Consider the following 23,393-nt stretch of genomic DNA (forward strand, 5'->3'; position numbering starts at 1 on the left):
TACCAAACTCCTAGAATTGGTGTACACGCAAGTATACATGCACCTGTTCTTTTTCTTAGCTACCCTAACACAACCCATCTGTTTACTTGTACCGCAATGACTCCCAGCAGTTTCTGAAATATCCTGCATCTTGTTTTTCAGGCTTCTGCTCATTCCAATAGAAGCAGTGCAAGAATCTCTTTCACCTCTGCCAGTGGCTACTGTTAATCTATTCGTTTTTGTCTCCCCCCAAGCTAGCAGTTTTCCGACCCACCTAACACTGCCTCGATAGCATCAGCAAATATTCTTGCACCCTTTCTATTTAAGTGTATCCCATCCCTGTAGAAGCAATCTCTCCTGTTAACAAGTACAGTCCAGGCTAAAAAAAATTCTACCCCTTGAGCCTTGCACAATCTTTCCAGGGCCGAATTGATCGACAAGGCTCTCATCATATACTCCCTCCTATCGTGTCTGGGCAGAATTGCAGACACTTTCAAATTCAACATTATTTCACGGCTTTTTTTCAGCAGTGACCTGTACTTGTTAAGCAATTCTGCCATTATAAGACATTCCGATTTACTAGCCCACTCTATTTCTCTGTACAAATGTTAATTGTACTGATTCGAGTCATTAGGCCTATAGCATACTCCTACTCTCAATTTTGATCTCCCAATGCTTATGTCTCACCAAACTGACTCAACAGTGCACTGTTCATCTATATCAACTGGATGCACTTCTTTTGATTTTATGTTTTTCTTAATTAACAGCATAACACCTCCTCCCTTTCTATCCTGTCTATCCTTTCTGTACACATCATACTCCCCAAATTCCAGTTCAGCATTCCTTATATCTGTGTGACACCACGTCTCTGCTATCCCAACAATATCCGCCTTTGATGTCTTGACCAACACTTCAAATTCATCAAATTTATTTACCAAACTCCTACTATTGGTATACATGCAAGCATACATGCTCCTATTCCTAGTTACCCTAACACATACCATATACCCACCTATTTCAGGATGACTGCCATTTGTCTCTGAAACCCCCAACACCCCTCGCTCCAGGTCGCTACTTATTCTAATAGAAGTTGTGCAAGAATCACCTTCACCTCTGCCTACGGCTACTGTTAATCTATTAGTCCTTGTATCCCCCCCAAGCTAGCAGTTTTCCAACCCACCTAACACTGCCTCAATAGCATCAGCAAATATTCTTGCACCCTTTCTATTTAAGTGTATCCCATCCCTGAAGAAGCAGTCCCTTCTGTTAACAAGAACAGTCCAGGCTGAAAAAAATTCTACCCTATTACGTTCTTAGCGTTTTTTCACCAATCTTTCATGGAGTAAAATAAAATTAAAATAAAATAAAACAAAACAAATCTTGATAACTATATTTACAATAACCTGTATTTACAAAATTAATATACGTATTACAATATTAAAAGTATTAAAACACAAGATTAAAATGCATTAAAATATACTAAGTTAAAAGCAATAAAATCCCGTAGCTTTGGGACCGTAAGTGTCCCGGTTCTGGGACCGTAAGTGGCTCTAGAGTTTGCGGATCAGCTCTACAACCAACATTAATAGGGATAGGGGTGTACAGATTCACCCCCCCCCTTTAGAGACTATTATCCTAAAAAAGGATGAACGGTTCCGTACGACTTCCGTTCGAGCCACTTCCGGTTCCACAATGCAAGAGAGCGGAACACGTGAGAATGGAAACATGTGATGCCTACCATTACCCTGCTGATATTTAAAGGTGTACTGAATAATAGAGAGTACTGCTGAAGAAGAAGGCTGGAGCCTTTGAAAGCTACGGGATTTTATCGCTTTTAACTTAGTATATTTTAATGCATTTTAATCTTGTGTTTTAATACTTTTAATATTGTAATACGTATATTAATTTTGTAAATACAGGTTATTGTAAATATAGTTATCAAGATTTGTTTTGTTTTATTTTATTTTAATTTTATTTTACTCCATGAAAGGTTGGTGAAAAAAAAGAAAAAAAAAAAACGCTAAGAACGTAATATGAATATACCCAACCTCAGAGGCCTATTTGAGGAAAAATTCTACCCCTTGAGCCTTGCACAATCTTTCCAGGGCCGAATTGATCGACAAGGCTCTCATCATATACTCCTCCTATGTGTCTGGGCAGAATTGCAGACACTTTCAAATTCAACACTAATTCTCGGCTTTTGTTCAACAGTGACCTGTACTTGTTAAGAAATTCTGCCAGGCTCCTACTCTTAATATCATTAGTGCCAACGTGTACAACTATATCACCTTTTGTGCCCTTAAAAGATGATATCTGCTCTACAACGTTATCAACCTTTGCCCCTGGCAGACATACCCTAGTCCTGCTCCACCTATCCTTTTTACAAAGCATGTTTCCCATTTCCCTGACAATAGAGTCACCAACAACTACTAGTTCCTGTGGGACCAGCGCATTCTGCCTTGGGGGGTTGCCGCTGTGTTGCGTGATGACGAAGTGCAAGCTCTTGGAGTGTCAATTGATTAACACACTGTCTTCTCCCATTCAACCATCCTTTATCCATTGTAGAGCTTATCCTTAATGCCCTACTGTCGCAAATTGTACATTAGTATTCCATGTGAAACATTGTCAAAAGCTTTCCTAAAATCCAATTACAGTGGATTCCAGTTATTTGGGCCACCGGTTAATCGGGGCAGCCGTTTATTTGGGGCAAATCTTAAAAAACAGAACCCAATCGAGAAAATAGCCAGGATTTACTTCGCTTAATTGGGACAAAATGCCGTTTAATCGGGGCAGAAGACCGCAACACTGAAGATTACCCTACGATTGTCCCCAACCATACCACGTAGTTCGGTCAAATTTCTGGAGGTCACAACCATAAAACAACAAAAACAATTAGCAGTCACCTGTTTATTGCTCTTTTGTATTAGCGAAATCTAGCATAAACTGATAGTAAACTTGATCTTATTGAATTTGCGATAATACCGACAACTGGAATTCTGTGGGTTATTATGGTGAAATATGTTTGCACTTCTATGGAATCTTCAATCATATAAAAAAAAAAATTTCAGGCTCTTCTCTTCATTCCTATTTTTAAAGCTTCGTAATTTGTTACTCCGTTCTCACTTGCGCATATCGTGTTATTTGCAATTTGTGTGTGTGTGCGCGCGGTGTTCTTTGTTATTGATTGCTTATCTTTTTACTGTTTTAAATATTAACCCCCACCCACAAATGACATTGAACAGAAATGTCAACTAGTTTAGTTAGTATGTACATATTAACAGTACGTATTAATTATTCCGATTATCACGTATATTCTTCCGAATTTCACAAATCATTTAATTTTTTAATTAGTAAGGTAATAAAGGGTAAATTTGTACTTAATATATCTTTACTTTTATAGCCTATGGATAATATACCTCCTATTTTCGCTAATTAAAATCGCTGTTTAATAGAATTAAAATTCAATTCACAAACGTGATCAGAATGACCGACACTTATTACACATCGCATAATGAACGGTACTTTACAATGGAGACTCCATCGTAACGTGATTTGATTGAACAGTGAACCAATTGTAAAGGGGGAGGGCAGAGTACATTGTATTTTTAACTATTTATGTGAAACTTTGGATAATTGGGGCAGCCACTTAATCGGGCCAAAATGCACTAGTCCCGATGTGTCCCAAATAACCGGAATTGACTGTATATGATATCAAAATCATATTTTGCATCCAGTTGTTTTGTGACTACATTAGCTTTGTTTGTTTGTTTGTATTGAGATTTAATGGCACATGGACTATGTGGGTCATAATGCACCAGTTCATATGGTGTGACGTGTTTCAGGGGTGTTTACTTTGGATTTCAATTGTTCCTTTTAACTTTATTAATACGTCCTTGTGTTAGTCTGTTGCTTAAATTCCTACATTAGCATTAATGAAGGCACATGATTCAAGAAAGCAAGCTTATATAGCATCAGCCAAAAAAAAAAAAAAAAAAAAAACACACCCTTCTCATTCCACCCATTCATTCGCTCCAAATGTTTGTCTAGTTCTGCCTTGAATCTATTTAAGCTATCAACTTCTACGACAGATGGAAATTGTTCCAGCAATCAACCACCCGCTGGCTAACAGCAAACTTCTGCACATCTATCCTACAACTATTTTTCCTCAATTTCAATTTATGTCCTCTCAGGCAATTATTCTGAGCATCAGCATTGAGCTTGCTCAAACCATTCAAGGATTTATACACCTCAACCAGATCACCTTGCAAGGTGCCTAGTCTCCAGACACTGTAATTTGCAAAACTTAAGGCTTTCTTCATAAGAGCAACCTTTTGTTCCATTCACTAATCTTGTTGTCCTTCTCTGTACTCATTCCAACAGCTCTACATCCATCTTAAAATGAGGCCTCCAGACCTGTATACAGTATTCAAGGTGTGGCCTGACCATTGTCTTATACAGGGGGATAATCACATCCTTATCCTTCTAGAAAATTCCTGTATATCATTGAAAAGACACCATGAGCTACTCTTGCAGACTGTCAGCACTGCTCAGAAACTTCATATCTGCCTGCATAATTACCTCGGGTCCTTTTCATTCTCTCCACTGTCAGTGTAGTACAACACAGTTGGTAAGTTACTCTGGGGTTACTGCTTCCCATATGCAGTATTGTACATTAGTCAATGTTAAACTTCAGTTTCCACCTCTCAGTCCACCTGCTCAACTTTTATAGACCCTTTTGCAGCAGTGTACTGTCATTAGTGTCATTAACAACCCTATTGACCTTCGTATCATCTACAAACTTGGACATTAAGCCTGAAATACCATCATCAATATCATTAATAAATACAGAAAACGACAATGGACCCAACACTGAACCCTGGGAAACTCCACTAATAACATTAGTCCACAAAGAGCAGTGTCCATTGATTACCATTCACTTGTCTTCTCCCACTCAACCATCCCTTTATCCACAGCAGCAATTTATGCCATACTGCTCCAATTTGCACAGCAGTCTTCTATATGCAAAAGTACCAAAAGCCTTTCTAAAATCCAAATATATGATATCAAAATTATTCTTTGCATCCAGTTTCTTTTGTCACCACATCACAGTATACAATCAAATTAATCAGACAAGACTTCCCCTAAACAAAACCATGCTGTGTCCGAGCTATAACTGAAGTTTTGTTTAGATGATCCTGCAACTTTCTTTAACCAATGCTTCCATTAATTTTCCTGGAAAAGAAGTTAAACTAACAGGTCTGTAATTATCTGTCTTCCCCTTTGATCCCTATTTGTGGATTGGGGTCACATTTGTACATCCCCAGTCCATGGGTACCTCCACTGAATCCAAGGAAGCTCTCATAATTATGGCTAAGGGTTTGCTTAATTCCTTTGCTGCTTCCTTTAAAATAACTAGATAGGTTCCATCCATTTATAACTAGATAGATATAACTATCTATCTAGTTATAAATGGATGTATAACTAGATAACTTTAATATAACTAGATAGATTCCATACATTGCGAATGTATCTCCCATACATAAGGGTGGCTCTAAGAGTGAAGTGGGGAATTATCGACCTGTCAGTCTGGCTTCAGTGGTAGGGAAAATCATGGAGGCAATGATCAAGGGTGGATTTCAGGATCATTTGGATCGAATTGAAATTCTCAAGGATACTCAGCATGGTTTTGTAAAGAGAAAATCATGTTTAACAAATTTGGTTCGCTATTTTGAAAGGATCACTCACGAGCTGGATTTAGGGAAAAATTTTGACATTGTTTATTTAGATTTCAGCAAAGCTTTTGACTCAGTCCCACATAAGCAGTTGCTTTATAAGCTGGAACAGGTTGGAATCACTGGGAAAATCTTTAGATAGATAGTAGGATAGATAGCTTCAGGGCAGGAGGCAGAGGGTTGTGATAAATGGCTATTCCTCAGATTGGGTTGATGTAAGAAGTAGGGTTCCCCAAGGATCAGTATTAGGACCACTGTTGTTTTTAATTTTCATAAAAGACATGGATGAAGGATAGAGGGCATGATGTCTAAATTTGTAGATGATGTTAAAATTGGTAGAGTAGTTGATGATCACTGTCAAGTTGAGCTTCTTCAGAGAGACCTAGACAGACTTCAGGAATGGTCAGAAAAATGGCAGCTATGCTTTAATCCAACAAAGTGTAGTTCAACTAAACCCAGTACTAGAGGAAAGGGACTTGGGTGTTATGATACGGTCAGACATGAAATTCTCTGAGCATTGTAAACAGGTTGCAAGGAAGGCCCATGGTGTCCTATCGATGATCTATCGAACTTTTTGCAAGTAGAGATAGGGACGTGATAATCCCATTATATAAGGCTTTTGTTTGACCACACTTGGAATACTGTGTTCAAGTATGGAGACTGCACCTAAAGAAAGACCTCGAGCTTCTTGAAAGGGTGCAAAGACGGGTAACTCGCCTGGTGAGATTGGTAAAAGGGTGTCCTTATAAAAGAAAGACTTGAATATGTGGGTTTCAGAGTTTGGAAACTAGACACCTTAGAGGAGATTTGTTTAAGGCTCTGAGAGGCATCAGTAAAATGAATGAGAATGAAATTTTCAAGATTATAAATGATTCTAGGGGGACATAAATTCAAGTTACGGGCGGAAATGTTTAGATTGGACTGCAGGAAGTTTTATTTTAGCCAGCGAGTTATAAATTACTGGAATAAGTTGCCTACATGGGTGGTAGAGGCTGACAGTTTGGGGAAATTCAAAGGTCATCTCGATAGTACCTTCGTGGCAGGGAAGCGCATAGGATGATAGGTTTAATTTCCTTTTCTTTTATTAATTTATATCACTGTTTTATTCGGGGTTTTTTTTTTTTTTTTTTTCCTTTTTGGCTGGTGCAACATAAGCCATAGGCTTTCTTGCACCATGCAGCCATTACTAATATTAATCCCAGGTGCCTTTCTTATATTTATCTTCAACAATTTCTCCTCCATTTTACTCTCAGTTATTAGAAGATTATCTAGCTTACTGCCAAAGTTTAATAAACGTCTGGCATTCCTCTCCCTGAAAAACTCCTCATGTGTGAATGTAGATGCAAAATATTCATTTAGTTTGTCAGTTAACTGAGCAGGATCATCAAGAGTAGAACCATCGATATCAAGTGGATCAATCTGATTCATCCCCTTCCTTCTAGAGTTTACATAAGTAAAGAACTCTGCTGTTTTTCTTTGCATCCATTGCCAAAGATTTCTCGTAATCTGCCTTTGCCTGCGTAACCTCCTTTGTAACTTGGTTACAGATCAACTTATATCTATCATAGGCTTCCATGTCACCTGTTAATTTATATGTATCCCATACATTTTTCTTCTCTGCCACATGTCTCATTAGTAGATCTGACATCCATTTGGGCCTAAACGTAGAGCAGCATTTCTTAGATGGAACAAAAAGCCTAGTAGCTTCCAAGATTAATTCTTGCAATGCTTCCCATTTTGATTTTGCTGTTGGTAACATCATCAGTTGGTCCCACTGTATAGAATTTAAATACTGTCTCAGACCATCGCAGTCACCTTTACAAAAGCAAAAACTCTTCCCTTTACCCCTGATGGTAGTTACCTCTGAGTAAATCCCACTTCAGCACAATGTGATCACTGCCACCTCGTGGTTCCTTTATCTGAAGATTTTTAATGCATGAAGAATCACTAATGATAATCAGATCAAGAGTATTACTCCCTCTAGTTGCCTCCCTCCCGAACATGCTGCTGTAGAAAACAATCATCCAATAAATCCACGCAAGTGAGTGACCAACCCAAAAATTCCAGACAATTTGGGAAATCAAAATCCCCCATTATAAGACACTCTGATTTACTGGCCCACTCTATTTCTCTGTACAGTTGTTTTTTATACTCATCAGATTCATTAGACCTATAACAACTCCTATTCTCTATTTTGCATTCCCAGTGCTTATGTCACACCAAACTGACTCAACAGTGCACTGTCCAGCCATGTCGACTGTCTGTACTTCCTTGGATTTTGTGTTTCTTAACCAATAGCATAACCTCTCTTCCCTTCTTATCCTGTCTATCCTTCCTGTACACATTGTACTCCCCGAATTCCAGTTCTGCCTTCCTTATATCTGTGTGACATCATGTCTCTGATATCCCAACAATATCTGCCTTTGAAGTTTTGACTAATACCTCAAAATTCATCAAATTTATTTACCAAAATCCTAGCATTAGTGTACACACAAGTATACATGTACCTGTTTCAATTCTCAGCTACCCTAACACACCCCTAGTATTTACTTGTTCCGCAATGACTCTCAGCAGTCTCTGGAATCCCTAGCACCTTGTTTTCCAGGCTGCTGCTCATTTCAATAGGAGCAGTTCAAGAATCACTTTCACCTCTGCAAGCAGCTACTGTTAAACTATTAGTCCGTATATCCCCCAAGCTAACAGTTTTCCGACCGACTTAACTCTGCCTCGATAGCACCAGCAAATATTCTTGCACCCTTTCTATTTAAGTATATATTCCATCCCTGTAGAAGCAGTTTCCTCTGTTAACAAGCACAGACCAGGCTGAAAAAAATTCTACCCCTTGAGCCTTGCACAATCTCTCCGGACCCGAATTAATCGACAAGGCTCTCATCATATACTACCTCCTATCGTGTCACTGCTACTAATATGCAGTATTTGCATTTGTCAAGGATAAACTTCAGTTGCCACCTCTCAGCCCATCTGCTCAACTTTTCTAGATCCTGTGGCAGTGAGTACCATCCTTACTGTCTTTAACAACTCTACCAACCTTTGTATCATCTCCAAACTTGGACATTAAGCCTGATATACCTTCATCAATATCAAAATAAATACAGAAAACAAAATGGGATGAACAAGAACCCCTATGGAATTCCACTAACATTAGTACATGAAGAGCAGCGTCCATTGATTACCACTCTCTGTCTTCTCTCACTTAACCAGCCCTTTATGCTTTGTAGCAATTTGTCCTTTATGCCCTACAACTCCAAATTATACAGTAGTATTCCATGTGAAACTGAGTCAGAAACTTTCCAAAAATCTAAGAATATGATATCAAAATTATTTTTTGCATCCAGTTCTTCTGTGACTACATCGTAGCATTGAATCAAATCAGTCAGACAAGACATCCCCTTAACCCATGCTGCGTCTGAACTATAACTGCAGTCTTTTGTAAATGATCCTGCAGTGCTTCTTTAACCAGTGAATCCATTATTTTTAACACAATAGAAGTTAGACTAACAGGTCTGTAATTACTCATGTCACCTTTCGATCTTCTTCTGAATTGGAGAAACATTTACACATCTCCGGGTCCGTGGGGAACTTTCCTGAGTCCAAGGATTCCTTCATAATCATGGCTAATGATCTGCTTACTTCCTTTGCTACCTCCTTTAATATATCTGGATAGATCCCATCCACCCCAGGTGCCTTCCTTATGTTTAACTTCCACAATTTCTCCTCCATTTTGCACTCGGTTATTACAAAACCATTTAGCTCTCTGCCAGAGTTTGATACACTTCTGGCATTCCCCTCTCTAAATAACTCCTCATTTGTGAATGTAGATACAAAATTCATACAGTTTATCAGCTACCTGAGCAGAATCATCTACAGTCAACCTTTGATATCAAGTGGACCAATCTGATTCATCCCCTTCATTCTAGAGTTCACATAAGTAAAGTAGTCTTTCCTGTTTTTCTTTTTCTTTGCCACAGATTTCTCATAATCTGCATTTTCTTGCCTAACTTCCTTTGTCACTTGATTACAGACTATCTTATATCTACCATAGGTATCTTTGTCTCCTGATAATTTATATGTATCCCATGCATTTTTCTTCTCTGCCACATGTCTCATTAGTTCATCTGACATCCATTTAGGCCTAAACCTTGAATAGTACTTATTTGGTATGAAAAGCCTAGTAGCTTCCAAGATTAATTCCTTGAATGCTTCCCATTTAGAATTTGACATTCGTAACAACATCAGTTGGTCCCACTGTACAGAATTTAAAAACTGAGAATACTGTAGTCACATTTACAAAACAAAAACCCTTCCCTTTGCCTCTGATGTTAGTTACAACTTTAAGTAAATCCCACATAAGTATACTATGCTCACTGCCATCTAGTGGTTCCTTCATCTGCAGATTCTTAATGCATGAATAATCACTGCTGTTAATCAGATCAAGAGTATTACTCCCTGTGGTTGCCTCTCGAACATGCTGGTTCAAGAGGCAACCACCAATAAATCATCCAATAAATCCACAAAAGTCTTGCTAGTGCGTGAATGACCAACCCAAAAGTTACAGTCTATATCTAGGAAGTTAAAATCCCTTATTATTATGCAATCTGATTTATCGGCCCACTATAACTGTGTAAAGTTGTTCGTTGTACGCATCACAGTCATTAGGCCTATAACACACTCCTACTCTCAACTTTGCTCCCAGTGCTTACGTCACACCAAACTGACTCAACACTGCACTATCCACCTATGTACACTTCCTTAGATTTTGTGTTTCTCAACTAACAGCATGACCCCACCTTCCTTTCTATCCTGTCTATCCTTTCTGTACACTATGTACTCCCTAAATTTCAATTCTGCATTTCTTATTTCTGTCTGACACCATGTCTCTGATGTCCCAACAATATCTGCCTTTGATGTCTTCATCAGCACCTGAAATTCATCAAATTTATTTACTATGCTTCTAGCATTGGAAGTATACATGTGCACCTACTCTTACTCTTAGTTACCCTAACACAATCCATGTATTTACTTGTTCCATAATGACTCCCAGCAGCCCTTGAAATCTCCAGCACCTTGCTTTCCAGGCTGCTGCTCAATCCAAAAGAAAAACTGCAAGACTCAATTTCATCTCTGCCTGTGGCTACTGTTAACCCATTAGTCTGTGAATCCACCAAGCTAACAGTTTAACCGACCCACCTAACATTACCTCGATAGCACAGCAAATACCCTTTCTATTTAAGTGTATCAAATCCCTGTAGAGACAATCTCTCCTGTTAACAAGCACCAATCACCCTGAGAAAAATTCTACCCATGGGCCTTACATAATCTCTCCAGGGCTGAATTGACTGACAAGGCTCTCATCATATTCTCACTCCTTTCGTATCTGGGCAGAATTGCAGACACTTTCGAATTTAACCCTAATTTGGGACTTTTTTTTTTCAACATTGATCTGTACTTGTTAAAGTTCATCTAAACTGCATCTAAATTTTTAGGAGAAAAAACTGAGATGGGAATTAAAAAAATGAATTTTGAAAGCATTTGACATACCATATCTTTATAACACTGCAATAAAACTGACACCAGAGATTCATAATTATCTTCTTTACTCCTTGCACAAAATCCACACAACTGTTTTAAATTTTTTTTTTTTTTTTTGGTAGTTGTTGGCGCATAGGCTTCTGCGGCCATAATGCACCTCCCAAGGTTTTTGCAGTACTTTGATCCAAGCCTGAGGTGGGAATCGAACCCGCGACCTTTGGGTTGCCAGGCAGGCACTTTACCCACCCGGCTAGCCCGGTCAGCCTGTTTTAAATGATTGCCAAGATGTTAGTTCAACATCCTGTAGTTTGTTACATCATCTTTATTTTCTGTTTTCATTATATGAGGATCGATCAAAATTCCTTCTTTCAGTTTTGCATCTGTTAAATTTGAAACACTTCTCTTAGCAGAATCCATTTCCTTCTTTATCCAGAGCCTTAAGAAAATTCTTCATTAATCCAAACTTTATATGTAATGGTGGAAGAACCTTTTTTGATTCAACAAGTGGAACCCATTTTCTCTTATTTCTCCCTGGTAAACCTTCCTCCATCTTTTCCCAGTGCTGCACAACATGTTCTTCTGTTGCAAGACTGAACACAAACATAGAAAGCAAAAGCATTTTATGAAACTCCCTGTAGAGAGTAATACAATTACCTTAAGATCATCACAGCCATTCCAAGCAAAGACATGATACTTTTATCACACTCAGGATCTTGGACATACAGTTTTATATGTTTCTTTCAAGCGAACGTGGACTAGGAACTGATGGAAATGCATTTCCACCATGCAGTAGAACTGCTTAATTTTGAGGTGGCATCAATATATATATGCCATTCATTAGGGCTGCATTCAATGCCCAGTTCGTTTAGAACACTACTAATATCTTTACAGAAACATATACTGTTCACTATGAAGAAATATTTTGAAAACACTGTGACATTTTTGACGTACTCTAATTTTAGTCCCTGCTTGAAGTAACTTCTACTATTGTAATATAGAACTAAGAAATTCTGCATGCTCTTTAGATAAGTTTAAATCACAATGTAACTCATTCAACTCTTCTTGCTTAATTAAGTATGGCACATTATACTTTTCTGATTGATAGTCAAAATCTGTTGACGTAGACGCTCCAGAAATTTCGAAACACAAGTATCCTTGCTATATTCATCTCTGCTTCCTTTTCCTTTATTCCATATATTTAAAGGTTCTGGTATTGGCAGATCTTCATTGGGTGGAACAGGCCTTTTGATGCTGTTCTTGCTTTTTCTGGTCATACCTAATATTTTTGTCATGTAGAAATAGCAATCGTCAACATGGCTGTGTGGCAACAACACTATAGGAACAGCAAAAGGCATAATTTTACATTTCCCATTCAGTCACATCCACAGATTTGTGGTGCAGATAATATAGCACATTATGTGGAGCCCAAGTTTTGTCCTGGTTACCAACGTTACACTAAACTATAAAGAATATGCATATTTAATAATACTCAATATTTTCTTCCTCTGAATTTTGGTTGTAAGCTGTACAAACACACACACATAGCATTTCTCAGAGTGATTAAGACACTTCCTTTGCTTCTTTTTTACCATTTTAACGATACAGTGCTATGCAAAACAGAGGAAGCAAACAATATGCAATGGAAACACAACTATAATCTACACATGTACTCGCCATATAACTGACATTCTGTTACCGAAAGAGAGAGAGAGAGAGAGAGAGAGAGAGACAGACAGATGGGAAGTGGATAGATGAGATTAAACATGTTAACCTTCCAACATTCCAGATGATTACTACCATCTATTAGCACATGCAAACATTATTATTTGTTCAGTTCAGTTCAATTTCATATCTACTTCTCTAAATTGTAGTAAGATATACTTCTATTTCAATTTCTATTTCAATCAGTTCAATTTCATATCTACTTCTCTAAATTGTAGTAAGATATACATATAGTGGGTAAATACAACAACCTGAATAATAATAATAATAATAAGTTTTCTGTTTATACTCCGGGACAACCACACAGTCACAGGTGTTCACAAGATAGAGAGAATACAAGAAACAGCACTGTTGTTGTTATTTGGTTTTTAGGAGCATTAGCAACTAAGGCCATATTGCTCCGGGGATATGCGGTGGTCATTCCCTGACCTTTCCGCATCCTCCGTATTTGGTGGCTCACGGGCTCAAACCCCGGTCTAATCAAGAAGCATGTGCTACACACTGCTGCTCCTGCCCACCTGGCTACAGAGATGCCCAAACAGCACTGTATTTAGCAGTGTGATGATATGTGAAATTTTAGGAATTATTTTTGAAATCTAAACATACAAATTGATTGCAAACAGATGATATATTAGTGAAAGCTAAAATCATGTTGCCTAGTGTTACTGCAATCTATAGCAATCGAATGCCACATTTTCCAGTCGTCGTTACCTCTACATTCTCTTGCCTGCTGTTTTTATTCTCCCACAGCCATATTTATCTTGCTATTTCACTCTCATGAATCATGTCTGAAAAATATGTCTGTATGATTAGTGCAGCTTGGAGGAAGATTAAGTTCTATGATACAAGATTACAATAAACACTCATTCCACATATTTTATGCAACATTTATGCAACACAAATTGGCAAACCAATTTGTGTTGCATAAAACACATATTTTCTTTATTTTTCTGATGGGCAATTCATTAGCTAAAGAAATCATTAATATAAATAAATAGAAATTAATTTATTACTACTAATTCTAATATGTTATTTTTTATGTTTTGCCAAAATCAGTATTTTCTTCAGCCAATATCAACCTAAGAATATGAATTTCATATTTATTTTAACTTTTTATTCATAAAAAAAAATAATAATAATAATAATTAACTTATTTTTTAAACAAAAAAAGAAAAAAAAAAGAAAAGAAAAGATTCAAATGGCACACTTGCCATTAATTTATTGGATTTGCATGTTTTTTTTTGCTTCATATTACAGATTATTACCTATGCAACTATATTTTACTGTTTTCTATTGTTCTTTAAGCTTTTAATTATCATAAAATTTCTGGTAAGTACTAATTTAAATTTATTTATTATTTAGCGTGCACACCCAGTTAGCAATAGAAAGGGAAATTCCTTCTAAGACGTGTGGTTTGTAATAAAAAATAAATTAACATTATAGAATTATGGTGAAAAATATAATAATATATTATTCCTTAATTATTTTCTTAAATAACTGGCTTTTTCAGTGTTCGATCTATCTAGCTAAATTTACTCAATGAAACAGCTGATAATTTTGTTGCAAAAAAATTATTCAGCTACCAATCTTCTGGACACAAGCATATCATTCAGAGTTACTACCCACCAATGTGTGAGAATACGGATTCGAAACATTTTCTAATAACAGTCAAATCAGTAAAGTGCAAACTAATATCAAGCAAGGACCAAATCTACAAAGTAAGAAAGTGTTTATATATTAAATTAACCCATACAAAAACATTAACATTAGGAAGGCATATGACAGTTTTGTGTCAGCCTGTTTATCCACTGTAATAAAAATACCATCCAAAAAAAAGGCATTGCAAAGTTCTTATTCTTAAAAATTTTTTGCTCAACGTATACATATACTCCAGTTCGTATGGCTTGTCATATGTAAATATTAAAATGGCCAAGTAACACAACAAAGTGGACTATTGCTCCAACTGAAAAAAAAAATAAAAAAGAGAGAGAAAGTGAAAAAAATGTCAAATCACCAAAAAAAGTGATCCTATTCTTTGGTACTCCAGTTGCAGAGCATATGCAACTACTGAAATGGCCATGTGATGCAATGGAATACGACAAAAAAAAAAAAAAAAAAAAAATATATATATATATATATATATAAAAAATGGAGTCCGGTTAATCGGGTCACCGGTTAATCGGGGCAGCCTTTTATTTGGGGCAAATCTTAAAAAACAGAAACCAATGGAGAAAATAGCCAGGGTTTACTTCGCTTAATTGGGACAGGAGACTGTAGCACTGGAGATTACCCTACAATTGTCTGCGACAGTACCACATGGTTAGGTCGAAAATCTGGAGGTCACAACCATAAAACAATAAAAAAAATTAGCAGTCACCTGTTTATTGAGCTTTTCTGTTAGTGAAAGCTATCATAGACAGTAAACTCGATCTTACTGAATTTGCGATAATGCCGACAGCTGGAATTCTGTGGGTTATTATGGTGAATGTGTTTACACATCCATGAAATCTTCAATCATATAAAAAAATTAATTTTCAGATCTTCTCTTCATTCCTATTTTTAAAGCTTTGTAACTCGTTACTCCGTTCTCACTTGCACGTATTGTGTTACTTGCAATTTGTGTGTGCCGTGTTCTTTGTTATTGATTGCTTATCTTTTTACTGTTTTAAATTTTAACCCCTACCCCAAATGTCAGTGAACAGAAATGTCAACTAGTTAGTATATATATATTACAGTACATATTAATTATTCCGATTATCATGTATATTCTTCCGATTTTCATGTATCATTTAATTTTTTAATTGGTAAGGTAATAAAGGGTAAATTTGTGCTTAATATATCTTTACTTTTATAGCCTGTGGATAATATTCCTGCTATTTCGCTAATTAGAATCGCTGTTTAATAGAATTAAAATTCACTTCACAAACGTGATCACAATGACCGGCGCTTACTACACATGGTATAGTGAGTGGTACTTTACTATGGTGAGTTCGTCGTAACGTGATTTGATTGTACAGTGAATCAACTGTAAGGGGGGAGTACATTGTATTTTTAACTATTTACGTAAAACTTCGGATAATTGGGGCAGCCGCTTAATCAGGCCAAAATGCACTAGTCCCGATGTGTCCCAAATAACCGGAATGGACTATATATATATATATATATATATATATATATAATTTTTATATGTAACTATTTAAGTTAGTAGTCGTGAAAGGCAACATGCTAACGTTACAGTATTCGTAAAGCTAATTATGGAGAACAAAGGGCAAACGGAACAGAAATCGCTATCACGGTGAACAAAGAAGGAAGCTAAGATAAAGGAGAAGTAATAAGAATAACTTAGTGCTGTTCATCCTGTGACCTCAGCACCTTTATCGAGGGCCAGCCAGCGAAATCAAAGGAGGAAACGGCAATATTCGACGGCCTCCTTTGCCGTTTCCTCTTTTGATTTTGGCAACTGGCTCTCAATAAAGGCGCTGAGGTCACAGGATGAACAGCACTAAGTTATTCTTATTACTTCTCCTTTATCTTGGCTCCCTTCTTTGTTCACCGTGATAGCGATTTCTGTTCCGTTCGCCCTTTGTTCTCCATAATTAGTGTTATGAGTACTGTAATGTTGGCATGTTGCCTTTTACAACTACTAACTTATGTAGCAATTATGGTTGTTGGGTACTTTCTGCATATAGCAGTGTCCCAGGTCCATAAACTATTATTATTAATAATAATATCTTAAACTGTTGCTTCCTTTAAAACATATATAATTATATATATATATAATTATTTTGGTATACACACAGAATTTATGGGCTAGTGCCATTGCAATGGCAATATACACACTACATTTATAATGTAATTTTTATACAGTATTATTTTTTTAAATGTATGTATTGGTTTTATTAAGAAGAGTATTGTAAAAAATACCCGGTTAAATCTATGGCAATCTCTATATATTTATGGATTTCTACAGATTTATCTAAGTATGTCTTTCACGATACTCTTCCCCATAAACTAATACATATATTTACCATAATAATACTGTGTGAGTATATATACTTTCCTCTATCACCAAAATATGGCTATCCTGCTTAAAACTTCACTAGTCTCCATACCTTTGCAGGTAAATTGTTCGAATTATCTGAAATATAAGGATAAACATAAGGTTCCAATTATCAGCAACTTAAGGATACATAAGGTTCCAATTATCAGCAACTTAAGGATAAACTTCATGAGATTGGCATTTTGTTACTCATAAGGTTTTATACTTGTGGCCTCCCTTATTTTGTGTCTGGGTTAAAAAAAATAGTTGTTTATGATTCTCAAAAACAGCATCTTATTAGAAAAATTAAATGAAATAATCTTACATGCCACTTTTGGCATAGTTGCCATATGTTATGGCCACTCAGATAAAATTTCTTTCTCACAAACACAATATAAAACAGCATAAATGTTACTCACTCCAGAGGCACTTGTGGAAAAATACTTTTCACTGCTGTTCCTAACTGAATGATCATGTAATCAACATCCTCAGATTCCGGATCCACAGAGAAGAAGTTGTACACTTTATTTTCTATTGTCAGGCACATCTTAAAAATATATCATAAACATTAAGACAAATGTACACACACAAAACTTAAACACTTGACAATCATGTATTTAATTTTGACATCCAAAATTAACATTGAATACCTAATACACTTTTTAACTGTGCAACAGGCACTATTTAACATATTTATGTATATATTTATTACACAAATTATTTTGAAGAAGCAGTGCTGCTCTGCATCATGTTTTTTGTCTTTACAGCCTATGGACCATACTGAACCTTCTGTAACAATGACAGAGATTGGGCTCAAATTTTTTTTTTAGAAATGAATAGGTTCATCCCTGAGTAAACCTAAAGTAACTAATATCACTTTTTAAGTGAATAACAAAGCAAATAATAAAGCAAATCCACTATTCATTAAAAATTCCCCAGCACTATTAAATTGTCCTGGTTTCAGGACAATTTGATTCAATCATCAGACAACAAGCAACCTCAATTTGCAACTTTATTTTTAGTGGTGAATAATAGCAATTAATCCCTATTAAAGCAATAAATAATAGGCACTGAAAATTTTATTTGTGTTACTTTTTTGACCAAAGCCGGGATGCTCATTTAGACTTCATACATTTAAATCAACTTATGCATAAACATTTCTAGAGTCAAAGTCCAACTATGTCACCATGACAGAAGGAATAAAGGATTTAAACTGGGGTGCCCGATCAAGCTCTCAGCCACCCACATCATTTCCAGAGCCTGCACTTGATCATCTGCTGGAATAGAACCAGCATAAACCTTGAGGGCACTCAAGGGGCAAAAGTTGATGACGTTGTAGAGCAGACATCTTTTAAGGGTATAAAAAGTGATACTGTTGTACACGTTGGCATTAAAGAGATTAAGAGTAGAATATATGCTGACTTACTTAACAAGTACAGATAGAGTATTAGAAAAAAGTCATGAATTAGGGTTAATTCGAAAGTGTCTGCAGTTCTACCAAGACATGATAGGAGAGAGAATATGATGAGAACACCTTGTCAATTAATTTGGCCATGGACAGACTGTGCAAAGTTCATGAAATAGAATTTTTCTCAGTATGGTCTGTGCATGTTAATAGGACAGAATGCTTCTACAAGGAAGGGATACACTTAAATAGAAAGGGTGCAAAAATATTTTCTGATGCTACTGAGGCAGTGTTAATTGGATCAGAAAACAAGCTATGTAAATAATATAGCCTATATAAACAGAAATCAAGCAATAAATAATGGGCACTGAAAATTTAATTTGTGTTACATTTTCAACCAGAAGTTTTCAATACCCACAAGCAGCAGTGAAAGTGATTCTTGCAATGCTTCAATTGGCCGAGCAGCAGCCATGAAAGCAAGGTGCTGAGGATTTCAGGGACAGCTGGGAGTCATCATGAAATAAGTAAATGCATGGGCTGCATTAGCGTAACTAACAGTAAGAACAGGTACATGTATACGTGCATCTAGGCCACTACTAGGAGCATAGTAAATAAATTTGATGAATTTGAAGAACTGGTCAAGACATCAAATGCAGACATTGTTGGAATATCAGAGGCGCTGTGTCACTCAGATATAAAGGATGCAGAATTTGAATATGGGGGAGAACAATGTACAGAGAAAGAAAAGATGGGATAAAATGGGAGGGTGAATTGTGCTCTTAGTTAAAAAGCAAAAAATCTAAGGCAGTGCATCCAGTTCACATGGGAGGACAGTGCAATATTAAGTTAGTTTAGTATGACATATATGTTGAGAAAGAAATGTTGAGTAGGAGCATGTCTTGACTCTGATGAGTACAATGAACAACTGTACAGAGAAACACAGCAGGCCAGTAAATCAGAATATCTTATAATAGGGGAAGATTTATTTAAATTTCATGTCAGATGAACTAATGACACTAGTGGCATACAAGAAAAATGAATGGGATACATATAAATTATCAGGCGACACAGAAACTTATGGTAGATATAAACTAGTCTGTAATCAAATCATAAGGCAGGTTAGGAAAGAGAAGGCAGATTAGGAGAAATCTTTAGCAAAGGATGCAAAGAAAAACAGCAATGACTTCTTTACTTATCGATGGTTTAGTGTCAAACAACATTAACTACAAAATCATTTTGTAGTAGTTGATGTTTTTGTAATTAACCAAAAAACGTCATTTGACATTTTTTTGGTTTACCGGAAATGTACTTACAGCCTAAGCTAACTTGCAAAGTACTAGAGTGATACAATTCCATGACATGATATGCATTGTTATTTGTATAAAGAAAAACTAAAGTTGTCTCAAAAGAAAAATACAATTTTGTAGTTAACGTTTGCCACTAAATCCTCATTATGTAAACACTAGAAAGAAGGGATGCATCAGATCCGTGCACTTGATATCAATGGTTCAACTGTTGATGATCCTGCTCAGGTTGCTGACAAACTTAATGAGAATTTCACATTTAAATTTACACGTGAGTAATTCTTTAGGGAAGGGGATGCCAGACATTTATCAAACTCTAACAGGAAGCTAAATGATTTTGTAATAACTGAGAGGAAAGTGGAAGAGAAATTGTTGAAGTTAAACGTATGAAAGGCACCTGGGTGGATGGGATCTAACCAATTATGTTAAGTGAGGCAGCAAAGGAAGTAAGCAAACCCTTAGCTATAATTATGAAAGTATCTTTGGATTCAGAGGAGGTCTCTACAGATGTGCGAATGTATCCTCAATTCACAAAGAGGGATCAAAGGGTGGCATGAGTAATTACACCTATTAGTTTAACTTCTGCTCCAGGGGAAATAATTGAGTAACTAGTAAAAGAAGAAATTCAGGATCAAAGACTACAATTATACTTCAGACTCAGCATGAGTCTGTTAATGGGAAATCTTATCTAACTAATTTGACTGGATACTACGATGTGGTCAGAAAGGAACTGGATGCAAAAAATTATTTTGATATCATATACTTGGATTTCAGGAGAGGTTTTGATACTTTTTTTTTTTTTTTTTTTTATAAGCCTACTGTACAAATTGGAGCAATGTGGCATTAAGGGCAAGTTGTTGCTATGGATAAAGGGATGGTTGAAAGCTTGCTTTCTTGCATCATATCCCTCTACTAATGCTAATGTTACTCTTCATGGACTAATATTATTAGTGTAGTTCCCCAGGGGTTCAGTGTTTGGCCCATTGCTGTTTTCTATATTTATCAATGATATTGATGGAGGCATATCAGGCTTAATATCTAAGTTTGCAGATGATACAAATGTTGACAGGGTGGTTAATGATGATATGCTACTGCAACAGGATCTAGAAAAGTTAGGCAGATGGGTTGAGAAATGCCAATTGAAATTTAACATAGATGAATGAAAAGAACTGCATATAGGTAGAAGTAACCTAAGAATAACATACCAATTACTCAGGGTAATGGAAAATGAAAAAGGGCTGGGGGGTAATTGTGCAGTCAGATATGAAGTTCTCTGATCAATGCAGATATACTGCATCTAGCTGATGGTGTATAAGCTTGCTTTGGTACATCATTTGCAACTATTAATGCTAATGGTCCACAGAAAATAAATATAGAAAATATAATGCAGAGTGGCCTTATTAACCTATTAACAGGGTGAAACAGTACTTCACTTCTTCAGTGAAATTATGTGTAATGTGCAGTCAAAGATGGAAAAGCTCCTTCTTTGCAGCAAAAACATTACCTGGTGCAGACTGTGGCTCAGACCATTAACTGCAAGCAGCCAAAGTTATGCTCAATTCTGTAACATCAAAATGAATGCTGCACCACGGAAATATGACATATATAAAATTTCACATTTTATGTAGTCGAGATAAAAAACAGATTCGACTCATTTAACTACATGGAAAGGCAACCAGGTGTACTTTGGGAGGAAATAAGAAACACTGTCACTGAAACAACACTGCAATACATCCCATACAAAAAACGTGCAAAATCGAGTAAGTGGATGTCAGAAGTAACCATCAAAATTGTTAAAAAAAGAAGGTAAGCTAAAGCTGCTGGAGATAGGGGAAAAGAAGGCTTAAGGCAGAATTACAAAGGGCAGCCAGAAAAGACATGTATAAGCTCCCATGTATAAGACGCACCTTAATTTTGGGGCCCGAAATTTGAAAAAAAATGTATTACATAAAGTTATTGAACTCAAGTTTTATTCATCATAAAATTCATACAACTCCTCATCACTGTCAAAACTCCCATCCATTAGCTTGTCCTCATATATGTCTGATGACGAATCACTGTCTTCATATATTGCCTCGTCCTCAGTTCCATCTATGGCATTTGAAATGCCACACTTCTTAAATGACTTGACAACGATCTCAAACTTGATATTATCCCAGGATCTGTTCACCCGGGTACAAACTTCTCCTATAGTTGGTTTCTTCACTCTTCGTGCTGGTGTCAAATTGTCCCCAGAAGACTTCATCCATTGGTTCCATTCGTCTCTCATGTCAGCTTTGAAGAGTTTGTTAATGCTGACATCAAGTGGTTGGAGCTGGGATGTCAATGTTTGACGGCAAGTTTTGTTTTTTTTTTTTGCTCTGCAGCAATCTTCTTAGTATTTTTTGTTATGTGTGCCCTGAACTGATCAAGCACCAATAGGGCAGGTTTGCGTTAGAGCCCACCTGGTCTCCTGCTCCAAACTTTCTCAAACCAGTTCTTCATCCCATTCTGATCCATCCAACCCTTGTCATGAACATGGACAATCACTCCTCGAGGAATGTCTTCTTTTGGCATTGTTTTGCGTTTGAAAATCAGCATAGGAGCCAGCTTAGTTCCGTTGGCACAACACTGTATAATGGCTCTTTTCATGTCCACTTGTCTTCACAGTTACAGTTTTCACCCCCTTCTTATCAACAGTTCTGTTACTTGGGACATCAAATTGAAGGGGGACTTTGTCCATATTTGCAATCTGTCCTAACTCAAACTGATGTGTCTTCCGACATTGAATGACAAAATGATGAAATTCAAGGACCTTCTGCTCATAGCTTTCAGGCATCTTTTGGGCAAGTCTGGTGCGTGTACACATACTTAGTCCATTCTGTTTCATGAACCTGAAGCACCAATTGTGTCCTCCTTTGAAATCAGTAATTTCTTTTTCATCAGCAATTCTTCTTGCCTCATGCTGAACCATCTTTGTGGACACAGGAATTCCAATTGCCCTTTGCTCCTCAATCTATATCTTAAATTCCCTCTCTAAATTAGGCCATTTTGCTGACTTGCCTCTAATGGCCTTCTTCTGCAGTGGCGTTTTCATAGGGTTTCTTCTTCCCGTAGCCAGTCTTGGATTGTTTTCTCAGTTGGAGGAGGACCAAACTTACGTTCAGCAGCACGATTTCCATTCACTTTTGCAAACTGGATCACTTTTAACTTGAATTCAGCACTGTACAGAAATCTTTTCTGAGCCATTTCTGGGCAGAACGTGGCAAAACATAACCTAATATACCGGTGTAACAAGTGTGAAATATAACAAGTGTGAAACAATGAGCGCAAAGACAACAAGCGCGAAATGCAAGTAAAACAAATCTACAACCATTGTATAAGACGCACCCAGTTTTTAGACCCCAAATTTTTCGAAAAAAGGTGCGTCTTATACATGGGGAAATACAGTATGTTTTTTATACGATTGAAGATTTCTGTGAAGGGGAAACACATTTCACCATAATAACATAAAAAAACCACACAATTCCAGCTATCAGTATTTTTGCAAATGCAATAACATGGAGTTTACTACCCATTTATGATTGCTTGCACTAACAAAAAAGCCCAATAAACAGGAAAGTGCAAATTGTTTTTATTGTTTTATGGTAGTAACCTCCAGGATGTGTTTTAGAAAAATATCA

General features: G+C 36.6%; 1 protein-coding gene across 4 annotated transcripts in view; it reads right to left on the reverse strand.

The window, feature by feature from the left end:
• Window positions 1-23,393, reverse strand: part of LRR (capping protein regulator and myosin 1 linker 1 leucine rich repeat protein) — a 1,021,987-nt gene that overhangs the window by 911,496 nt on the left and 87,098 nt on the right. For all 4 annotated transcript variants that reach the window (XM_090381859.1, XM_090381857.1, XM_090381858.1 and 1 more), the window contains exon 5: window positions 17,442-17,569. In XM_090381859.1, the coding sequence (XP_090237985.1) occupies window positions 17,442-17,569 (128 nt within the window). The remainder of the gene's footprint in view (window positions 1-17,441; window positions 17,570-23,393) is intronic.

The sequence above is a fragment of the Mastigoproctus giganteus genome, chromosome 9 (genome assembly GCF_048544385.1).
Source record: "Mastigoproctus giganteus isolate SK-2022 chromosome 9, ASM4854438v1, whole genome shotgun sequence".
Classification (NCBI taxonomy): Eukaryota; Metazoa; Arthropoda; class Arachnida; order Uropygi; family Thelyphonidae; genus Mastigoproctus; species Mastigoproctus giganteus.